The sequence below is a fragment of the Budorcas taxicolor genome, chromosome 8, assembly GCF_023091745.1.
Source record: "Budorcas taxicolor isolate Tak-1 chromosome 8, Takin1.1, whole genome shotgun sequence".
Taxonomy (NCBI): Eukaryota; Metazoa; Chordata; class Mammalia; order Artiodactyla; family Bovidae; genus Budorcas; species Budorcas taxicolor.
The window spans coordinates 98,523,900-98,547,451 of NC_068917.1; the positions used below are offsets into that span (position 1 = coordinate 98,523,900).

General features: G+C 39.0%; 1 protein-coding gene across 3 annotated transcripts in view; it reads left to right on the forward strand.

The window, feature by feature from the left end:
- SLC44A1 (solute carrier family 44 member 1) overlaps positions 1 to 23,552 on the forward strand; it is a 218,240-nt gene that overhangs the window by 88,069 nt on the left and 106,619 nt on the right. For all 3 annotated transcript variants that reach the window (XM_052644681.1, XM_052644682.1, XM_052644680.1), the window contains exon 4: positions 14,557 to 14,693. In XM_052644681.1, coding sequence (XP_052500641.1) covers positions 14,557 to 14,693 — 137 coding nt within the window. The remainder of the gene's footprint in view (positions 1 to 14,556; positions 14,694 to 23,552) is intronic.

The following is a 23,552-nucleotide window of genomic DNA, read 5'->3' on the forward strand; positions in this document are numbered from 1 at the left end:
CATTGCCTCCCTCCTTTCTGGGCTATAAATACTAGGTAGGGAGACACTTGTTTGTGTTGGTCTTATTTGTCACTGTATTGCTAGTGCTTATTTAGCCCTGCACCTGGCAGAATGTTCAATACATTTCTGTTAAATGAATGAGAGTTATTTCCTTTTACCTAAAATATCTTCTTCCTTACCTTCCCTCTACTCTTGCAGCACTTGGTAAAGTCTTACATGCGTACTATCCATTTATTAGTTTACAAATAAGAATGAGGTTCTTTTATTATTCCAGGTACTATTTTAGGTACTGAGCATATAGTGATGAATTATACAATTAAATATCTCTGCCTTCTGGGAGCTGATACTTTAACAGTGGAGACAGATAATAAACATATAAATAAGTAAAACTGATGTTGTCTTATTGCCTGTAAGTCCTGAAGAGAAACAAATAAAGCAAGAAAGATGGGTAAGGCACATCAGAGTAGAGAGGTGGTATTTTAGATAGGGTGTCCAGGGAAAGCTTCACTGAGAAGGTGACTTAAGCGAAGGCTTGAAGCAAGTGGAGGAGCTAGCTATTGGTGTGCTGCTATCTGGGGAAAGAACCTTTCAGGCAAACAGATGTGCAAGGGCCCCATGTGAGAGTATGCCAGAGTGAGGAACAGGCCATAGACCAGGGGGGAGTGAGGTCAGGGAAGTAAATATTCTGAGTATCAACTGCTGCTTTCATCCAATCCCTGGGCCTCCTCTTTAGTTTTTTTTTCTTTTTTTTTTCAAGCTCTCAGTGCTGTGAATTTCCCAGGAAAGACTAGGAAAATTTCTCTTAGCAGGGCTCTGTGCGTCAAGAGCTGCTGTGGTACTGGTGTAGAAGGCTGCCATGTTGTAACAGCTCAGTTGCTTCTTTGAAGGTTGGGGAGGTGCACGCTTAGACATTTCTTTAACATGCACTGCCTCTTTCTCAGGATGGTTTCACCATGGCCTCTTTAGGATTGGGAAGGCAGTGGGTACGCGGGACACCACGGCTGCCGGCTGCATAGGTTGGACTATCCAAAGTTCACCCCAGCCCTTTTTTGCTCAGCCTGTGTCCACACAGTCTTAGGGACTTTATAACATTGTACAGTTCTGTCAGCCACTACTGGGAGTTATAAATTGGGAGATAAATATCTGCTCACAGTTTGTTTTTCTCTCTGCTCTTAGCTTTGTCCCAGAACTTTGAGGGCCAGGAAAGCTGTAGTTAATTATGTGTTACACTTAGTTGTGTTGGGTTTCAGTGACCTTAGTGTGCTGGCCTCATAGCTCCGTCCTTTATAACACAGCTCTTCGTGGGGTAATTGGGTTCCACCCTAGCTCGATGACTGTACTTGCCTTGCTGGCACCCCCCCTACAGGAAGTAAGAGGCCTCCTCTGGGCAGACTTCCAGAGTGAGTGGAGCACAGCTCTTGGGCTCCCTGCGGTCTATATTTAGCAGTTGCAGAAGCCTCTGCTAGGCTTGTCGTGTTTTCCTTTCGGTGTGACTCACTAATGGTAGCATACTCTGTGGAAGGGGGCTATAAATTGTACATTGATATGAAGTAATAATTGGAAAAATGATCAGACTCCATTTTTACGCCCCTCTGGGGAAAACACATGTCAGGAATCACTAAAGCAGAAGGCAACCGAGGGATTTTTTCTGCCGGCTTTCCAGTTTTAGTGCTGCAGTGCTTCCATCCTGATTAGAGAGGAGAGAAGCCAAATTCGGCAGGAGGCGGCCAACAGACCTAGTATCTGCTTGCCACCTTTTGCTCCAAAAAGCCCTGCCGCAGAGAGTTGCCATGGCAGCGGGAGGCAATTTAATGGCAAAGGCTCATCTCTGGAGCAGCACGCTGCTGGTACTCCAGCCTTCTCCTCTCTGGCCTTCAACCCAAGAGGCTGGTTATACCAGGGCATCACTGTGTCGTGGCCATTTGAAAGGATGTTGTCTAATGGAGTAGAACTGTAAGATGTGCCCAAGGCTGAGGATGGCTGCCCCTTCCATCGCCTGCCTCTCCCTGGTGTATAGCCCTTTGATGTCCTATCCTATAGTCCACCTTCTCAGATTATTTGCAGTTCCTTAAATATGCTCTTTCATGCTTCTGTGCTTTTACCCTGCTTCGAATGTTTACTCTGCTTCGAATGTTCCCTTCCCCATCTGTCTGGAAAATTCCTAGTCACTTTTCAAAATGTGGCTTAGCCACTGCCTCCTGCTCTGTGATGCTTCCTCTAACCCCATAACCTCTGCGGAATTACGCTATTTCCTCTGCTATCCCCATTTTGCCACAGCTCACATGGTTCTGAGATGACTCTGTATTTTAGTCTTTTCTTCTCTAGTTACTTGCATTTAAGAACAGTTTGTGTGTGTGTGTGTGTGTGTGTGTGTGAATTTCACATCCCCAGGACCTAGCCCAGGAGTGGGCACATAGTAAACACTTATAATGTATGTTGAGTAAATGCAGTGTTCATATCAACTTTTTTAAAGGTTTATTTGACTTCTTTCTTTTTGTCTGTGCTGGGTCTTTGTTGCTGCATGTGGGCTGTCTCTAGTTGTGGTACATGGGCTTCTCATTGTGGTGGCTTCTCTTGTTGCAGAGCATGGCCTCTGTAGTTGTGGTGCATGGGTTTAGTTGCTTTGCAGCATGTGGGATCACCGTGGGCCAGGGATTTAACCTGTGTCTCTTGCATTGGCAGGTGGATTCTTAACCAGTGGACCACCAGGGAAGTCCCATATCAACCTACTGAATCCTTGTCACGGGGGTGTTGCATACCATTTAGCCATCAACGCCATCACATCCAAGTGGGGCTTCACCTATTTTGAGATTCCAGAGGGTTGACTCAGCTTGATTCACTGATTTGATGGCTCCATAACTCACTTGCCATTGCATCTGTTCTCACTTTCCGGTTCGAATTGGAATAGCAGCAGTGAAGAGAGCAACACCCTGGGAGTCAGTCTCCCCAGGGCTCATGTCCATGTAGTCTTTAGTTAGTTGCCCAGCTTGTAAGTCTCAGTTACTTCTTGTTGAATTAGGACATGTGAGGACAGCCCTACATGGTCAAGCTTACTGTTTTTACCTTGCCTTATCTTTCTTTAGGAAAGTACAGCAAAATGGAGGTTTAAACTAGGTTTAAATCTTCTGTGGCATCTTTATCTGCATCAGCACTGCTCACCTTCTTTTTCTGAGTAAGGCTTTGAAGGTCACCCCTTTCTGTGTCTTTTGTCCCTTTTCTTGCACTTTCCTGTGTTAATGCCCCTTTCTTGGCCTCAGAGCCCCATTTTCATCTTTGGTGCATCTGTTCCCTCAAGTTCACTGTGTAGATAGATATTTTATTTAGGTATCTCTCCTTTCCTGCCCTTTAGGGATCCCTTACTATTGTATTCCAACAGTTTCCCTTTTAAATGAATTTTTCTCTCCTTTGATAATTCCCAGGAACAACCTTAATCATAATATATATTTATCTTTCTTAACCCACTGTCTTCTCTAATGTTTGCAATATAGTTCATTTTGAACCTTTTTTTTTCCCCTTCCCCTAACTTTTAAGTTCAAAGCTTGCTTTGGCCGCTTTACAATTCTCTTTGCAAATGTGTTCTTCTCTGGGTCATGTGATCATGCTGTGTGCGTGTTGTATAGGCCAGTGCCTGCAGGTGTCTGGGCTGTTTCATTTGTGCAGTATTTTTCTCTTGGTGCTTCTCTTCTCTCATCCCCACTTTTGCTATTTTAGTCATTCCAGCTCCTCTAAAGAATGGAAAGCTCATATCCAGCTGTTTTTAAGGTATTACTAGGTCTAGTAAAAGATTCACTGAGGATAGCAATGAAAATTTGCTTTTAACGTAATTTTATAAGTTGTCTTTGACAGTGGTTCTCCATCCTGAAAGGATAGGGCATAGGAGCCAAGGCACATAATTAGAGTTACCAAAGAAGCTTTCTCAAAATTCATCTGCCTCATCCCCATCCCACCCATTTGCCTGGTGGCAGATGGAAGTGGGCAGTTTAAAGAAAATTTTCTAGAATATTTTATAGCTTTTTACCTGGTATCTCTTGCCTCCTCTCGGTTGAAAAACAGTCATCTGCTAATTTGTTATAAAAATCTGCCAGTGCTATGCTTATTTGAGAGTTGGTTATTTTTTTCATTTCAGAAAGATAAAACTGCCACATACAGTTCATTTTGTTTGAAGTGAAAACTGAAACGAATGTAAGGATTTATTTACCAGGCTAAGGGCATTTTCAAATTGAAAGGCGCAAGAGTGTAGTTTTAATCAATCCTAAATTTGTGTGTTTAATACGTGCACTTTTCCTCCTCTGTGAATATTCAATTAAATACCAATTAATTAAAATATAATTACTTATAGACATGTTGCCATGGATTGGATGAGCTTCAGAATGATGGCAACAATGTTCAGAGTTAATATAGAACAGTTACAATTATCGGTTGTATTTGTGAGAAATATTTTAAGAGTAGAGCAGATTGGAAGTAGAGTTGAACTCAGAATCAGAAGGACTGTGTTGGATTTCATAACTCTGTCATCTACCTGCTAGCTCTCCAGGACAATGTCATTAGTCCCTAATGTTAAGGTCTCTGTCTCATCAAGTTGGCATGAGGATCAAATAAAGTCATTAACGTGGAGTTCCCAGCACCCAGACATTGATAGAATCTAAATCTAAGGCCTAAAAATTATTTTAAACATGTGTGTTTACATGTTGTGTGAATATGGGAGATGCGTAGGGAATTAACTTTATTGTGTTCTTAGACTATGGACCTGGGTGGCTTTTGAGTTTAATGATGTGTATGTATGTGAATATATTTCCTGAGGATACCATTTAAAGTTATTTTGGTTATAGTAAATATAACATTCTATTGAAGTTATATAAAGTTCTATTGAAGCAGATTCTTCTGAAGCATATACACAGGGTGAAAATGTGCAGTGTTAATGTTACAGTATAGTAGTCATAGTAGAATTCTTCTTTCCCTCTTAATATTTTTCCCTTATGCTAGATCAGTTCTGGAGACCTGCCTAGTTCTTATCAAGGCTAAAGCCCTAGCAGTCATGAATACACCTACACAGATCTTTCTTCCAGTGAAAGCTAAATACTAGTATTGTAGCCCTGTTTTATGTCTATATCAGAGAAGTGTTGAATTTAGTGCCTTACTATGAAATGTAAAATTTGTGAAAGGCAAGCCAGTTCTTAATGATATGAATCACAAGCATACACTGCATGTTAGATGCTTTATATACACTGTCAATAACATTATGACAAACTAAAAAATACGTGGTATGCAGTTTTACAGGTAAGGAAACTGAGGCTCAGAGGGATAAATATATTCCCAAAGGTCAGAGAACTGTTAAGAAAGAAACCCAGAAAGTAAGCTCAGATTGATCTGACCCAGGTGTGGTGTAAAGCTGCTGCCCAGTATGAATCAAGGGAGTGTGCTTTAAGATATAAAAAGGTTGGGAATAAAGTGAGCACGCTTCTGGCCTTGGAGGGGGACAGAAGTTTGCAGGATGATCAGATAAGTCATCTGTTCTGAAGAAGCTGTAAAAGGCACTGTCATTGACCCAGCCTAGGCCCAGCTATCTGCAAGACCCTAGGAACCTCTGGCTTTCTCCCCTTTCCCCCAAGATTTTTTTTTTTTTACTGTCTTGAGATTCTCCGGATATTTCTTAAGGTGTTGTTCATCGCTTATAACCATACAATTAACTTCTCTACCCTACCCTAGTTCTACTGTCCATCCCACCCAGTATCCCAAGCACACACATAGAAACTCACAACAAGATTGTGTGAGGATAAATGATAAACGATAGGTATTTAAAGGATGTAATGTAGTGTCTGGTACATGGTAAGTACTCAATAAATGTTGGCTATTGTTTCCATGTTAATAGTATCATCATTAGTGGTGTTGGTGGTTGTGGTTGGTAGGAAGTGAATCAATGGTTCTAGAATGCCTTTCTCAAGGCCTAGCATGTTCTCTGGCCAGGGGCTGGCTTTGAGCAGTTCATTGTACCAGGTCTCAGGCATCGGCACCTGTAAAATAAGATATACAAGACAGATGGAGGGAGAGTTCATAAGGGAATAGTTGTCTCCACACAGAGATTGCCAGGAAGTTTCTTCTGTGCACTAGATCAGACAGTGAATTCACTTCCAGGCCACATCTTTCTGCCTGACTTTTTTCCTTTAATCTATGTAGAACATTAATGGTATTGGAGTCACTAACAGAGTTATGAAAAAAAATTTTTTTTTAGTTTGTTGATTTGTAGCTTATGTTTAACCTTCATGGGGTTCTTGGTCCCCAGCTCCACTGAAGTATTCAGTGGTTACTCTACCCACAATGGCCTTCCTAGTCTATGCCCAACTGTTTTTTTCTGTTTAATTTTTTTTTATATCCCTTTACATTATCCATTTGAACACATATGTTGACTATTACTTTTCAGTTTTTCTCTAATTCTTGTATTTGGTTGTATTTCCTGATTTGAATCATATTTTGTAAACAACAGAGGTTAACAGTATGGGAAAGGTTGTTGGAAGGTACATTATCTTATAAAACTTTCCATGGACCCAGTAGAGTAGAACCCAAGGCTGGAGGTTCTTTAACTCTTATCTTGGGAGAAAATATCCCTACTTGTAGTCTCTTCCTGGATCAATAATATTATTCTTTGCTTATCTCAGTTAAGAGGGTTTGGCTGTTACTTTCTTTTTGGGTAAAAAAAATGTTTTAGTGTAATTTCTAATTAATTTTCTCTTTCCTAAAATATAAATGTACAGGAAACACAAAAGATAATTTAGGATTTGGGAGTTACTTTGTTTATATGAAATGGACCTTTTTAGTAAACAACATTTATTATAGTTATCTCAACTCAAAAGTAATGTGCGTTCATTCTAGAAAATGAGAATTCTAAAAAGTAAAAGAAAAAAGTTAAAATCACTTTATCGTAACACCCAGAGATGACTGTAGTTGAACTATTGGTGTATTTTCCTCTACTCTGCATTCAACTTTATTAAATTTAATAATACATTTTTGCAATTATATATTCTTTAGCTCAAGTTTATCTATCTTTTTTTCAACTTTTTTACTAACATTCAGATGAAACAAAGAAACAAAACAGAGGCCATAAACCTGTATCCTCAAGGGTGGAAGGGTGACAGTATCCTATGAACAGGAAATAATATTTTAAAAACAGCCCTAGGGCAGTTAATTAATTACTTAGAAAATTAAAGTAATGTCTTTTCCCTCTTTTCCATACACCAAAATGTATCTGTGAAACATTTGATACAATGGGATGAGGAGCTGCTTTTGGGAAGCATAAGTAATGGGAAGTAATAGGGAGCATAAAGTGGTGAACTAATCACACAGGTAAAAAAGATTTGATGACAAAGATAGAAAACTTTCAAAATGACAATTGGCAAATCATTGGAAATACTTGTATCAGCCTTAACAAAAATTTAATACTCTTAATATACAGAGTTTTTTTGTATCATTTAGTGGTTAATAGAACACCTCCATTTTAAAAACACAAAAGGTATAAAATATTTTGAAACCACAAGTGAACAATGTATGAAACAATGTTTAGACTCATCAAAAATGCGGCTAAAACACTAAGGTGTTATTCCCCCTCCCCACTTTTATTTTTTGACATTGCCGCTTGGCTTGTGGGATCTTAGTTCCCAGACCAGGGATTGAACATGGGCCCTTGGCAGTGAAAATGTGGGGTCCTAACTACTAGACCTACAGGCAATTCTTTCTCTCTTTTTTTCTTTTTCTCTTTTAAATTGAAGGATAATTCACCTACTACACGATGTCAGTTCCAGGTATACAGCATAGTGATTTGTTATTTCATACATTACAAGATATACACCATGATAAGTAGTTACCATCTATCACCATACAAGATATTACAATATTAATTCTGATCTCCATGCTGTACATTTCATTCCTATGATTCATTTTTTTTTAATAACTGGAAGTTGAGCATACCTTTTAATCTCCCTCACCTATTTCACTCATCCCCTGCCTCCCCAAGCCCCTCTGGAAAGCACCTGTTTGTTCCCTGTATCTGTAAGTCTGTTTCTGTTTTGCTATGTTTGTTCAGTTGTTTCATTTTTTCTGTTCTACCTGTAAGTGAAATCATATGATAGTTTTCTCTGTCTGACTTATTTCACTTAGTGTAATAGTCTCTAGGTCTCTCCATGTTGTCACAACTGGCAAGATTTCATTCTTCTTATGGCTGAGTAATATTCCATTATACATACATGCACATCTTCTTTGTCCATTTTTCTCTTGATGAACACTTAGGTTGCTTCTGTATCTTGGTTATTGTGAATAATGCTGTAATAAACATAGGGGTATATATATTTTTCACTTCTCCAATTCTTTGGTCACTTAATCCGAAGAGCTGACTCACTGGATATGAGCCTGTTGCTGGGAAAGATTGAAGGCAAAAAGAGAACAGGGCAGCAGAGGATAAGATGGTTAGATAGCATCACTGACCAAATGGACATGAGTTTGAGCAAACTTCAAGAGATAGTAAAGGACAGGAAAGCCTGACTTGCTACAGTCCATGGGATGTGTAAAATAAACAAATGGTACTACATGAATGGTACTATTATAAAGAATTGGACACAATTGCAGCCGTGAAATTAAGAGACACTTACTCCTTGGAAGGAAAGTTATGACCAACCTAGATAGCATATTAAAAAGCAGAGATATTACTTTGCCAACAAAGGTCCGTCTAGTCAAGGCTATGGTTTTTCCAGTGGTCATGTATGGATGTGAGAGTTGGACTGTGAAGAAAGCTGAGTGCCAAAGAATTGACACTTTTGAACTGTGGTGTTGGAGACGACTCTTGAAAGTATCATGGACTGCAAGGAGATCCAACCAGTCCATTCTAGAGGAGATCAATCCTGGGTGTTCCTTGGAGGGACTGACGTTGAAGCTGAAAGTCCAATACTTTGGCCACCTCATGCGAAGAGTTGACTCATTGGAAAAGACCCTGACGCTGGGAGGGATTGGGGGCAGGAGGAGAAGGGAATGACGGAGGATGAGATGGCTGGATGGCATCACCGACTCGATGGACATGAGCTTGAGTGAACTCCGGGAAATGGTGATGAACAGGGAGGCCTGGCGTGCTGTGATTCGTGGGGTCACAAAGAGTTGGACATGACTGAGCGACTGAACTGACTGACTAGCAACTGAACAGCAATATCTTTTTGAATTAGTGTTTTAGTGTTCTTTGGGAAAAATATCCAGAAGTGAAATTGCTGGATTGTACAGGTGGCACAGAATCCACCTGCCAATGCACGAGACACGGACTCAATCCCTGGATCAGGAAGATTGCTTAGAGTGGGAAGTGGCAATCTGTTCCAGTATTCTTGCCTGGAAAATTCCATGGACAGAGGAGCCCAATGGGCTACAGTCCATGGGATCGAGAAAAGTCAGAAACTACTGTGCACACACAGTAGTTCTATTTTTAGTTTTTCTGAAGAACCTCAGTACTGTTTCCCATTGTGGCTGTGCCAATTTATATTCGCAGTAATAAAACTTGAGAGTTACCTTTTCTTCACATCCCTGCCAATACTTGTTACTTGTTGTATTTCTAATAATATCCATTCTGACAGGTGTGAGGTGATATCTTATTATGGTTTTGATTTTTGTTTCACTGATGATTAGTGATGTTGAGCATCTTTTGATGTTCATACTGCCCACCTGTATTTCTTCTTGAGAAAATGTCTGTTCTGCTCCTCTGCCCATGTTTTAATTGAGTTGTTTGTTTTTCTGATGTTGAGTTATATGAGTTCGTTGTATATTTTGGATATTAACCCCTTATTGGACATATCATTTGCAAATATCTTCTCCCATTCAATAACTGGACTTTTCATTTCATTGATAGGTCCTTTGCTTTGCAAAAGCTTTTAAGTTTCATGTAGTACCATTAGTTTATTTTTGCTTTTGTTTCCCTTGCTTGAGGAGACAGATCCAAGAAATTGCTAAGATGAATGTCTAAGAGCATATTGCCTATCTTTTCTTTTAGTAATTTTATGGTTTCAGATTTTACATTCAAGTCTTTAATCCATTATGAGATTAATTTTTATATGGTGTGAGGAAGTAGTTGTTTGATTTTTTTTTTGCCTGTGGCTGTCCAGTTTTCCTAACATGACTTATGGAAAAGACTGTCTTTTCCCCATTGTATATTCTTGTCTTCTTTGTCATAGATTAATTGATCATGAGTGCATGGGTTTATTTCTAGCTCTATTCTGTTGCATTGTTCTGTTTTTCTGTTTTTGTACCACACAATTTTGATTACCTTAGCTTTGTAGTACACTTTGAGATGAGAGAGTGTGACACCTCCAGCTTTGTTCTTCTTTGTCAGATTGTTTTGGCTATTTGTGGCTTTGTTGTTTCCGTACAAATTTTAGAATTATTTGTTGTAATTCTATGAAAAGTGCATTGAATCTGTAGATTGTGTTGGGGAATACGGTAATTTTAACAGTAGTTGTTCTTCCAGTCCATGAGTGCATGTGTATGCACACTCAGTTGTGTCTGACTCTTTGTGACCCCATGGACTGTAGCCCACCAGGCTTCTCTGTCCATAGAACTTTCCAGGCAAGAATACCAGCGTGGGTTGCCATTTCCTCCTCCTCAGGAGATCTACCTGACCCAGGGATTGAACCAGCATCTCTTGTGTCTCCTGCATTGGCAGGTGGATTTTTTTTTTTTTTAAACCAACAGCATTACCTGGGTGTGATGTATGTATCCATTTGTTTACATCATGTTCAGTTTCTTTCCTCACTGTCTTAGAGTTTTCTAATGTAGCTCTCTTGCTTCCTTGGGTTAGATTTATTTCTAGTGCTTTTTTTTTTTTTTAATGCAATTGTAAATGGCTTGTTTTCTTAATTTCTCATTCTGATAGCTTGTTGTTAGTATATAGAAACACAGCAGATTTTTGTTTATTAATTTTGTTATCCTGTAATGTTACTGAACTCATTGATGAGTTCCCATAGCTTTCGGTGACATCTTTAGGATTTACTATACATAGTTTTAAGTCATATGCTAACAATGATAGTTTTACTTCTTCCTTTCCAGTTTGGATTCCTTTTTCTTGTCTGATTTCTGTAGTAGGACTTCAGTACTATGTTGAATAAAGTTACAAGAGTGGGCACCCTTGTCTTGTTCCTGATTTTAGAGGTAATGCTTTCAGCTTTTCACCATTGAGTATGATGTTAGCTATGAGCTTGTCCTGTATGGCCTTTATTATATTTGAGGTATGTTCCCTCTATACCCACTTTATTGACAGTTTTTATCACAAATTGGTGGTGAATTTTGCCCAAAGTTTTTTTCCACATCTATTGAGATGACCATGTGGTTTTTATTTTTCAATTTGTTAATGTGGTCTATCACATTGATTGATTTAGAGATGTTAAATCATCCTTGCATCCCCAGGATAAGTGCCATTTGATCATTTTAAATTTAAAATGATCTTTTAAATGTATTGAATTCAGTTTGCTGATATTCTGTTAAGAATTTTTGCATCTATGTTCATCAGTGTTACTGGCTTGTAATTTTCCTTTTTTGTGATGTCTTTGTCTAGCTTTGTTATCAGAATGATGCTGGCCTCATAGAATGACTTTGGAAGCATTCCTTCCTTTTCAATTTTTTGGTTTAACTTGAGAAGACTAGGTGTTAATTCTTTAAGTGTTTGGTAGGATTCACCTGTGAAGCTCTCTGGTCCTGGACTTTGGTTTGTTGGGAGTTTTTTGATTACTTATTCAATTTCATTATTGGTAATCAGTATATTCTTATTTTCTGTTTCTTCCTGATTCAGTCTTGTGAGATTTATGTTTCTAGAAATTTATTTATTTTCTAGATTGCATTTATTGGCATATGATTGTTCATAGTAATCTGTTGTGACCCTTGGTATTTCTGTGGTATTGGTTGTAACTTTCTCTCATTTCTGACATTATTTATTTGGGCCTTCTCTTTTTTCCTGATGAGTCTGGCTTAAAAGCTTATCAGTTTTGTTTGTCTTTTCAAAGAACCCACAATTTTTTTCATTGATCATTTCTATCATTTTTTTATCACTTTCATTTTATTTTTGCTCTGGTCTTTATTCTTTCTTTCCTTTTATTAACTTTGGGTTTTGTTTGTTCTTCTTTTCCCAGTTCCTGTAGGTGTATGGTTGGGCTTCTTATTTGAAATTTTTAAAATTTCCTGAGGCAAACTGGAATCACTATAAACTTTCCTCCTAGAGCTACTCTTGCTGCATGCCATGGATTTTGAATTGTTGTATTTCTGTTCTCATTTGTCTCCAGGCGTGTTTATATTTCCTCTTTGATTTCAACCCATTTGTGGGCTGCCTACCAAGAGGTGTGGATCTGGCCTGTACCATGTCTTCATTGCCTGTTTCGTAGCATGTTGTCTACCCGCCACATGTTTATGAGTTTTGCAGGGGTTTTTTTTGTAGTTGATTACTGGTTTCATACTTTTGTGGTCAGAAAAGGTGCTTGATATGATTTCAGTCTTCCTAAATTTACTGAAATTTGCCTTGTGGGTTAGCATGTGGCCCATCTGAGACTTTGTTTCATTATGTGCACTCAAAAATAATGTGTATTCTGCTGCTTTTGGATAGAATGGTTTCTATATATTAGTTAAGTTCTGATTGAATGTGTCATTTAAGGCCAGTGTTTCCTTATTGACTTTGGTCTATTGATGTAAGTAGGGTGTTAAAGTCCCCTACTATTATTGTGTTACGGTCAATTTCTCTCTCTGTCTACCAATGTTTGCTTCATGTGTTTAAGTGTTGGGTACCTTGTAAAGTTGCTCAGTCGTGTCTGCTTCTTGGTGACCCCATATGGACTGCAGCATGCCAGGCTTCCCTGTCCTTTACTATCTCCCTGAGTTTGCTCAGACTCATATCCGTTGAATCAGTGATGCCATCCAACCATCTCATCCTCTTTCATGACCTCTCTTCCTGCCTTCAGTCTTTCCCAGTATCAGGGTCTTTTCCAGTGAGTTGGCTCTTCGCATCAGGTGGCCAAAGTATTGGAACTTCAGCTTTAGCATCAATCCTTCCAAGGAATATTCAAAGTTGATTTCCTTTAGGATGGACTGGTTGGATCTCCTTGCAATCCAAGGGACTCTCGAGAGTCTTCTCTAGCACCACAGTTCAAAAGCATAAATTCTTCAATGCTCAACCTTCTTTATGGTCCAACTCTCACATCCATACATGACTACTGGAAAAATCATCGCTTTGATGCTACAAACCTTTGTCAGCAAAGTAATGTCTCTGCTTTTTAATATACTGTCTAGGTTTGTCATAGCTTTTCTTCCAAGGAGCACGTGTCTTTTAATTTCATGGCTGCAGTCACTGTGCACAATGATTTTGAAGCCCAAGAAAATCGTCTGTCACTGTTTCCATTTTTCCCCCCAAAATACATGTTGGGTACATGTATATTTACAATTGTTATATCTGCCTCTTGGATCAATCCCTGATCGTTGTGTAACATGCTTCTTTGTTTCTTCGTACAGTCTTTGTTTTAAAGTCTATTTTGTCTGTTCTAAGTATTGCTACTCCAGTTTTCTTTTCGTTTCCATTTGCATGGAATCCCTCTTTCCTTTCCCTCACTTTCAGTCTGTATCTGTCTTTAGATCTGAAGTGCTCCTTTGTAGGCAGCATTTATATTGGGTTTTGAGAGGTTTTGTGTGTGTCCTTTAAGAGTGGAGTCTCTGTTTGCTACAGTCCTCTGACTTCCCTGTGTGCAAACCCTGCTCATCTTCAGTGCTAGATATTCCGGAGGCTTGTTTTCCTTGTGCAGAGTCCCTGGACTGAGGGCCCATTATGGGGCTTGGATCCTTCTCTCCTTGAGCAGAACTTCTGCCGTTGTGATTATCCTGCCATTTGTGGGTTGCCTACCCAGGGATGTGGATCTTGCCTGCACCGTGTCTCCGCCCCTCTGTTCATCTCACTGTGATTCCTTGTTTATATCTTGAGTTGTGGAAAATCTTTTCTGCTAATCTTCAGGCCATTCTCATCAATAGTTGCTCTGTAAATACTTGTCATTTTGGTGTGCCCACATGAGGAGATAAGCTCAGGGTCTTCTTACTCAGTCATTTTGGCTACCCTTATATATGTTTGTTCATTTTTATAATGATATGCTTTATATATGATTGTGTATTCACTAAAGTTTATGTATAAAGTATAATTCATGTTATATAGCAGTAATTTGGGGGGGTACAATTTGTCAAAAAAGAAAACTAAAGCTAGTTATTAAAAAAAAAAAAAACCTAAAATAGATAATTTCTGATTACAAAATACACATTACAAAATTTTAAATGTTAAAAAAATCATTAAAAATGAGTTCTGTAGTTCCTCCATCCCTACTGTTGAGTATATTTATAAGCAGTTACTTTTTTAAAAATCAGTATATGACTAGATTTGTGAAATGTTTGTTCATGTATGATTAAATTTGTTAAGTAGAATGCAATGAGATGTTCCTTGCTCTTAGGTTTATTCAAATATGCAGTGAGCCAGACTATGTTTTGTGAAATAATATCTCAACATTTTTCTTCATGCTTTAGGTATGTATTCTTTTTGGATCCATGCAATCTGGACTTGATAAACCGGAAGATCAAGTCTGTAGCACTGTGTGTAGCAGCATGTCCAAGACAAGAACTGAAAACCATAAGTGATGTTCAGAAGTTTGCAGAGATAAATGGTGAGACATTAGGCTTTCCAAGTCTATAGTACAGTCACTGTTAAATATTATGTGTTTGCCTTTCAATATAAATTTGTCCTAGCATTAAATAAATCATCATAGAATCTTAGAAAGAAAAAGAAAAGTGAAGATACTTTTGGACTTCCTTGATGTAAATTATTATAGTCACTTAGGGAGCTTGTTGAAACACCAGATTCCTGGGCGCCGCCCAGGGAAATTCTGACTGAGTAGGTCTTTGGGTCCTGAAAATTTGTATTTTTTACAAATGTTTCAGGTGATTTTGATGTAGCCTGTTTGAGTATTTGGGAAATATTAGACTACTGTATGGGAAATTTGGTGTTTTTTTCTGCCCCTCCTTAAGTATAGGTTCAAAGTTAGTTTATTTTTATCCCTGGATATAATATGTATCTATCATAGGAAATTTGAGAAGTTCAGAAAAAAATAATGAAGTCAAAAAACTTCCACCATTTTTCAGTGTGTTAATTGTATATATAATTTTGTGTTTTGTTTTTTTAATTAGGCATTATGTCTTAATCATTTTTCAAAGAAATAAGTTATGAGAAACCTTGAGCTTAAATATTTGGGAATTCCCTGAGAAAATAAGCATATTCAATTTCCTGAACTCCAGCTTTCTTCTCCTAGGTTGCTAATCTTCAGGTGCTATCCTCAGCTCCATATGACTCACAGCACTTCTTTTCAGAGAATGTTTTTTTTAAAACCTCTCTTCAAGGAAGGCTGCATAGTGATAGTCCCTCAAGCTTGTATTTTTCCATGAGGTTTCATGTTTGTATTTTGTGTGCGTGAATCTGGAGAGTTGCCTTTGTCCTGCCCAAATCACAGGGTAGTTCTCGCCTTGAACAAGAGCTGACTCAGGCATCCACCTGCTATCACTTCTGGCTGGTTGGAGAAATAGCCCGGGAACATAACTATACATCAGCCTGGTTCTAGAGTTTAGAGTGTTTCAGATGGAGGTGCTAGCCTTCTGAGGGAGCAGGATGGAGGCTCCCACACCAGTGGTATTCCTGTCTGTCAGCATCAGATAGTACGAAGAGCATGGGACTGATTTGGATCTGGATTCTAATTCTGCTTCTGTCACTGACTGGCTCTGTAATGAGGGACAGAAGGTATAGCCTGTCTGAGCCTAGACTTACTCATCTGAGACACTGTAGGTTTCAAATAATGCCCCTCTCTTAGTTTGGTATGAGGATTAAATGAGATGATGCATGAAGAGTACTGGATACTTGGTGAGCACTGAATAAACAGTTACCAACTACTCTTTTAAGATCTCATTCTCTCATACATGTGTTGATTTGCTGAGTCTAATACCAGGACTGTCAGCTCTATCATTATCAGGTTTCAGGGAAGGATAAGTTATTCCTTAAGGGCTTTCCTATAATATCAGACAATGTAGGCATGTATAGTGTACTCTGAAAGGTAGTATGATTGAGTGGTTAATTGTATAGACTCTGGAACCAGATTGCCTGGGTTCAGATGTTGGTCCTGCTACTTAATATCTGTGAGACCCTGGGCAAGTTACTCAATCTCTCCATGCCTCAATTTCCCCATCTATGAAACAGGTGTATTTGTACCTGAAGTACCTCGTAGAATTGTTATGAGGAGTTAATACATGAAAAATGATTAGAACAGTGTTGGGCAAATATAACTTGTTAAAAAAAAAAAAAAGGATTGGCTACTGCTGTTACATCATCATCACTGTTATTATTCTACCAATGAATGTAATACTTTTCCTGTCTCCAAACTCTAACTTGTACTGAATTTACATACTGCTGCTGTGTTAATCTTCCTTATTAATCTCTTATTCAGAAATCAGTGGTAAAAAGATACAATCAAAGTCTATGGGTCTTACCCTGGCATTCAAAACTATGGTCTAGTATTGAACTATTTTCTAACATGTTCTCTTGGACCTACTTACTGGATGTGAGTGTTGGTCCTTGAACCTGACATATCATCAGGAAGGCCAGAAGAGAGCTAGTTCCTTGGTGGCTGCGTTGCCTGCTGTGATGATCCACTGGGGGAAAATGCTCCATGATGCCCAGTTTTCATCCTTTGTTTCCAGACCCCTGTCCTTGTAAGTGAATGTGATACTGAGTATGACCTTAATAGGTCTCGTTAACAAGCCCCTTCCAGTGAGTTTTGCAGCTTTGTATTACCCATAGTATCTTGCACAAAGTTGTTGTTCAGGAGTGTTAATGAATAAACATTATTTGAGAAAACAGACCTCTTTGATTGGTGCCTAGTGATAAAGGCACCCTTAGGCTTTTGAGGCAACTGTTTGCAAAATAAGTTAGCAGATTAGGCATTTAAAAAAGTAACAATGTCAACATCAAAAAGCACAGGAGTAGAGGATGAAGAAGATAATTTAAAAACATAAATAGGAAACTATAAAATTATAATCGAGGGGGAGCCTTTTTTGTAGGGGCCTGAGCACTTTAATGTTAAAAGTATCCATAAGTTGAAATTTCTGAATTTCTTAAAGGAATCTTTATTGTTTTTTGGATTGGTGAAAAGAAATATAGTAGCCCTCATAATCAACAAAATAGTCTGAAATGCAGTACTTTGGTGCAGCCTCAAAAATGACAGAATGATCTCAGTTCATTTCCAAAGCAAGCCATTCAATATCACATTAATCCAAGCCTATGCCCCTACCACCAATGTTAGAGTAGCTGAAATTGATCAGTTCTATGGAGACCTATAGGACCTCCTAGAACTAACACCAACAAAACACCAACAAAAAGATGTTCTATTCATCACTGAGGATTAGAATGCTAAAGTAGAAAGTCAAGAGATACCTTGAGTTACAGGCAAGTTTGGCCTTGGAGAACAAAATGAAGTAGGGCAAAGGCTAACTGAATTCTGCCAAGGGAATGCATTGGTCATAGCAAATACCCTTTTTCAAAAACACAAGAAACGACTTTACACATGGACATCACCAAATGGCCAGTACTGAAATCAAATTGATTACATTTTTTGTAATTGAAGATGGAGAAGCTGAACAAGACCTGGAGCTGTCTATGGCTCAGATCATCAGCTTCTCATAGCAAAATTCAGGCTTAAACTAAAGAAAGTGAGGGAAACCACTAGGCCAGCCAGGTACAACTTAAATCAGATCCCCTGTGAATATGCAGTGGAGGTAACAAATAGATTCAAGAGATTATAACTCGCAAACAGTGTGCTTGAAGAACTATGGACAGAGGTCTGTAATACTGTGCAGGAGGCAGTGAACAAAACCCTCCCAAAGAAAAAGAAAAGCAGGAAGGCAAAATGATTATCTGAGGAGGTTTTACAAATAGCTAAAGAAAGATGAGAAGTGAAAAGCAAGGGAGAAAGGGAAAGGCATAGCCAACTAAATGCAGATTTCCAAAGAACAGCACAGAGAGATATGAAGGCTTTCTTCAATGAACAGTGTATAAAACTTCAAGAAAACAACAAAAGGGGAAAGACTAGAGATTTCTTCAGGAAAATTGGAAATATCAAGGGAACATTTTGCCCACAAATGGGAACAATAAAGTACATAAATGGTAGAGACCTAGTAGACACAGAAAAGATCAAGAAGAGATGGCAAGAATACACAGAAGAACTGTGTAAAAAAGATCCAGATGGATGGGATGATTACAATGGTGTGGTCAGCCACCCAGAGCCAGCCAGACATTCTGTAGCACAAAGTCAAATGGGGCTTAGGAAGCACTGCTGTTAATAAAGCTAGTGGATGCTACAGAATTCCAGTATAATTATTCAGAACCCTAAAGGATAACGCCATCACGGTGTTGCATTCAATGTCAGCAAATCTGGAAGACCCAGAAATGGCCACAGGACTGGAAAAGGTCAATCCTCATCCCAGTTCCCAAGAAGGGTAGTACTAAAGAATGTGCTAACCATCAGACAGTTGCACTCATCTCCCATGCTAGTAAGGGAATGCTTAAAATCGCTCATGCTAGGCTTCAGCATTATGCGAACCAAGAACTTCCCGATGTCCAATCTTGATTTAGAAAAAGAAGAGGAACCAGAGATCAAATTGCCAACATTCACTGGATCATAGAGAAAGCAAGGGAATTCCAAAAAAAAACCATTTACCTCTGTTTCATCGACTATGCCAAAGCCTTTGACTGTGTGGATTATAATAAACTGGAAAGCTCTTAAAGAAATGGAATACGAGACCATCTTACCTGTCTCCTGAAAAAAGCCTGTATGGGGGTCAAGAAGCAACAGATAGAGCCTTGTTTGGAACAACTGATTCATTCAAGACTGAGAAAGGAGTACAACAGGGCTCTCTGCCGTCACCCGGTTTGTTTAATATGCTGAGCACATCATGAGAAATGCTGGGCTGAATGAGTTACAAGCTGGAATCAAGATAGACAGGAGAAATAGCAACAACTTCAGATATGCTGATGATACCACTCTAATGGCAGAAAGTGAAGAGGAACTAAAGAGCTTCTTGATGAGGGTGAAGGAGGAGAATGAAAGAGCTAGCTTAGAATTAAATATTAAAAAAACTAAAATCATGGCATCTGGACCTGTTACTTCATGGCAAATAGAGGGGGGAAATGTGGAAGCAGTGACAGATTTCCTCTACTTGAGCTCTAAAATCACTGGATGGTGACTGCAGCCATGAAATCAGAAGACGTTTCCTTCTTGGCAGGAAAGTTATGACAAACCTAGACAGTGTGTTGCAAAGCAGAGACATTACTCTGCTGACAAAGGTTCTTATAGTCAAGGCTATGGTCTTCCCAGTGGTCACGTACGGTTGTGAGAACTGAACCATAAAGAAGGCAGAATGCTGAAGAATTGATGCCTTCGAACTGTGGTGCTAGAGAAGACTCCTGAGGGTCCCTTGAACAGCAAGGAGATCAAGCCAGTCAATCTTAAGGGAAATCAACCCTGAATACTTGTTGGAAGGACTAATGAGCTGAAATTGAAACTCCTATATTTTGGTCATATGATGCGAACTGACTCATTGGAAAAGTCCCTGATACTGGGAAGGATTGAGGGCAGAAGGAGAAGAGGGCGTCAAAGGATGAGATGTCTGGATGGCATCACCAACGCAATGAACATGAACTTGGACAAACTTTGGGAGATGGTGAGGGATAGAAAGGCCTGGCGCGCTGTAGTCCATGAGGATGCAAAGAGTCGGATATGAATGGGCAACTGAACAACAACAACAGAATGTAAAGCACAAAGATGAACTCTAATGTAAACTATGGACTTTGGGGTGGTTATGATCTGTCAGTAGGTTTATCAGTTGTATCAAACATAGCATTCTGGTGGGAGAATGTTGATAATGGTGGAGGCTAGGCATTATGTGGGGGTGTGAGGTTTATGGGAAATCTCTGTACCTTCTTCTCAGTTTTGCTGAGAACCTGAAACTACTCTTAAAAAATTGTCTTGGAGAAAAATAGATCTGACCCCAAAGTTCCACTTTTAGAAGAATTGATAGCAGGATATTGAAGAGATATTTACACAGTCTTGTTACACTGCCACGAGGTAGAAGCAACCTAAATTTCCATTGACAGATGAATGGATAAAGAAAATGTGATATATACATACAGGGGAATACTAGTCAGCCTTAAAAAATAAGGAAATCCTGCCATATACTATAATATGTAGGAAGCTTGAGGATATTATGCCAGGTGAAGTAAGGCAGTCACAGAAAGACAAATGCTGCACAATTACACTTACATGAAGTACCTAAAATAGTCAGGGGCTTCCCTGGTGGCTCAGTGGTGAAGAGTTCACTTGCCAATGCAGGAGACTGGTTCAATCCCTGATCTCAGGGGATCCCACATGCTGGAGAGCAACTTAGCCTATGCGCCACAACTACTGAACATGTGCTCTAGAGCCCGGGAACTACAACTACTGAGCTCACGTGCAGCCACTACTGAAGCACGTGTGCCCTAGAGCCCATGCTCCACAAAAAGAAGCCCACCCACTGCAACTAGAGAAAGGCCTGCGCAGCAGCGAATGCCCAGCACAGCCACAAATGAATAAATAAAGCTATAGATCAATAAATAAAATAGTCAGACTCTTTAAAGGTAAATGGTGGTTGCAAGAGCTGAGGGGGATGGGAAATGGGGAGATGATGTGGGATGGGTACGTTGTTGTTTCGTTGCTAAGTCGTGTCTAACTGTTTGTGACCCCATGGACTGGAGCCCGCCAGGCTCCTCTGTCCATGGGATTCTCCAGAGAAGAATACTGGAGTGGGTTGCCACTTCCTTTTCCAGGGGATCTTCCCAACCCAGGGATCAAACCCATGTCTCCTGCGTTGGCAGGCGGATTCTTTACCCCTGAGCCACCAGGGAAGCCCAACATAGCCATAAATAAATAAATAAAGTTATAAATAAATAAATGAAAGTCAGACTCTTTAAAGGTAAAATGGTGGTTGCAAGAGCTGAGGGGGATGGAAAATAGGGAGATGATGTTGGATGGGTATAGAGTTTCAGTTTTTCAAGATGAAAAAATTCTAGAGCTCTGTTGTACAACAGTGTACATACAGTTAACACTAACATACACTTTTTAAAAAATGCTTACTATGGTACATTTTATGTTAATGTTTTCATCAGAATTTTTTTAAAAAGAAAGGGAATTCTGACATATGCTACAGTATGTATGGACCTTGAAGATATTAGGTTAAATGAAATAAGCCAGTTACAAAAGGACAAATACTGTATGAGTCCCCTTATTAAATGAGATACTTAGAGTGGTCAAAGGCAGAAGGTGGACTGGTAGTTGCTGGGAGCTGTGGGGAGAGAGAAATGGGAAGTTACTGATTTCTACATGAAGAGTTTCAGTTTTGCAAGATGAGATCTGAAGATGGATGATGCTAATGATTGCACAATAATGTACTTAATGAAAACTTAGTGTATGTACATAGTGAATGTACATTAATGTACATATACATTAGTGCTACTGAAATCTGCACTTAGAAATGGTTAAGATGATAAAATTTTTGTTATATGTATTTTACCATAATTTAAAAGTTTATGAAAGAGAGAATCCTGTTTGAGGTAGTAACTTTTTTAATGATAATTTTAAAACTTATTTTAAAATGCAAGGTCAAATAACATTTTTTCTTACCAGAAGGAAAAGATAATATAAATCCTTTTCAGAATTTTAAGTTTCCATGACAACGTTTGAAGGTACTTTTTAGCACTTAAACATCCATTCATGTGAACTTTTATTACCTTTACAAATAGTTGAAATCAGTATAAGGAAAAGCTCTTAGTTCCTGTAGTAACGTAAGAAATGCATTTATCAGGCAAATGATAATTCCTCCATTCTTTGTTTCTTTTGGACAAGAAAGAGGAGTTGTTTCCTTGGACACTTAAGTTTGTGGAATACGTCTGTCAAATATGTCTGACTAGAATAGAAAGCTCGGAAGAAATAGCTGAAAATTAGATTGATTATGTAGAGATACTGCCATATTACAGGGAGCTTTAAAAGACAGATTTCAGATGAATATAAAAGTACATCAATTGATTGATAGATGTATAAATGTGCATTTCATTATTTCGAGCCATAGCATATACAGACATAAATATAAATATGTGATGCTAGAGAATAAAACAATTTAACAATTGCCTTTAAAAATCAGAGGTGCCAGATACCATTAGGATTCAGTGTTAAACTTCTTTGGTGCTTTGTTTATCATCTTGCTGCAGTGGTGCAGGACTTTCCTGGGGACAGAATCATGCTCTATTTATCTCTGAATATCCAAGCCCTAATATAGGATCTCACATAGCAATGATTCATGTTTTTTGAAAGAATAATAGACTGAATGTCCCTCTTCATCTCTACTGCCACTGAATAATTTCTCATTCTCTTAACACATTATCCTTTGCTCAACTCTGTATCCATGTGAGTTGCCACCAGCAGGCAAACTGTTTAGCTTGGAGAAATATCAATAACCTCAGATATGCAGATGACACCACCTTTATGGCAGAAAGTGAAGAGGAACTAAAAAGCCTCTTGATGAAAGTAAAAGAGGAGAGTGAAAAAGTTGGCTTAAAGCTCAGCATTCAGAAAATGAAGATCATGGCATCTGGTTCCATCACTTCATGGGAAATAGATGGGGAAACAGTGGAAACAGTGGCTGACTTTATTTTTGGGGGCTCCAAAATCACTGCAGATGGTGACTGCAGCCATGAAATTAAAAGACACTTACTCCTTGGAAGAAAAGTTATGACCAATCTAGATAGCATATTGAAAAGCAGAGACATTAGTTTGCCAACAAAGGTCTGTCTAGTCAAGGTTATGCTTTTTCCTGTGGTCACGTATGGCTGTGAGAGTTGGACTGTGAAGAAGGCTGAGCGCTGAAGAATTGATGCTTTTGAACTGTGATGTTGGAGAAGACTCTTGAGAGTCCCTTGGACTGCAAGGAGATCCAACCAGTCCATCCTAAAGGAGATCAGCCCTGGGTGTTTTTTGGAAGGAATGATGCTAAAGCTGAAGCTGCAGTACTTTGGCCACCTCATGCGAAGAGCTGACTCATTGGAAAAGACTCTGATGCTGGGAGGGATTGGGGTCAGGAGGAAAAGGGGACAACAGAGGATGAGATGGCTGGATGGCATCACCGACTTGATGGACATGAGTCTGAGTTAACTCTGGGAGATGGTGATGGACAGGGAGGCCTGGCATGCTGCGATTCATGGGGTTGCAAAGAGTCGGACACGACTGAGCGACTGAACTGAACTGCACTAGAATTGCTGTGAAATCAGTTCTTTGTATTCATCTCTAAGTAATTCATCTTATTCATTTATTTGTCTCTCTTATTCATACTCTCCAAGTGATTATTCATGCTTTTCTTTTCTTAAGTCTCTTTTTCTTCCTCTTTCCTAACCTGATGCT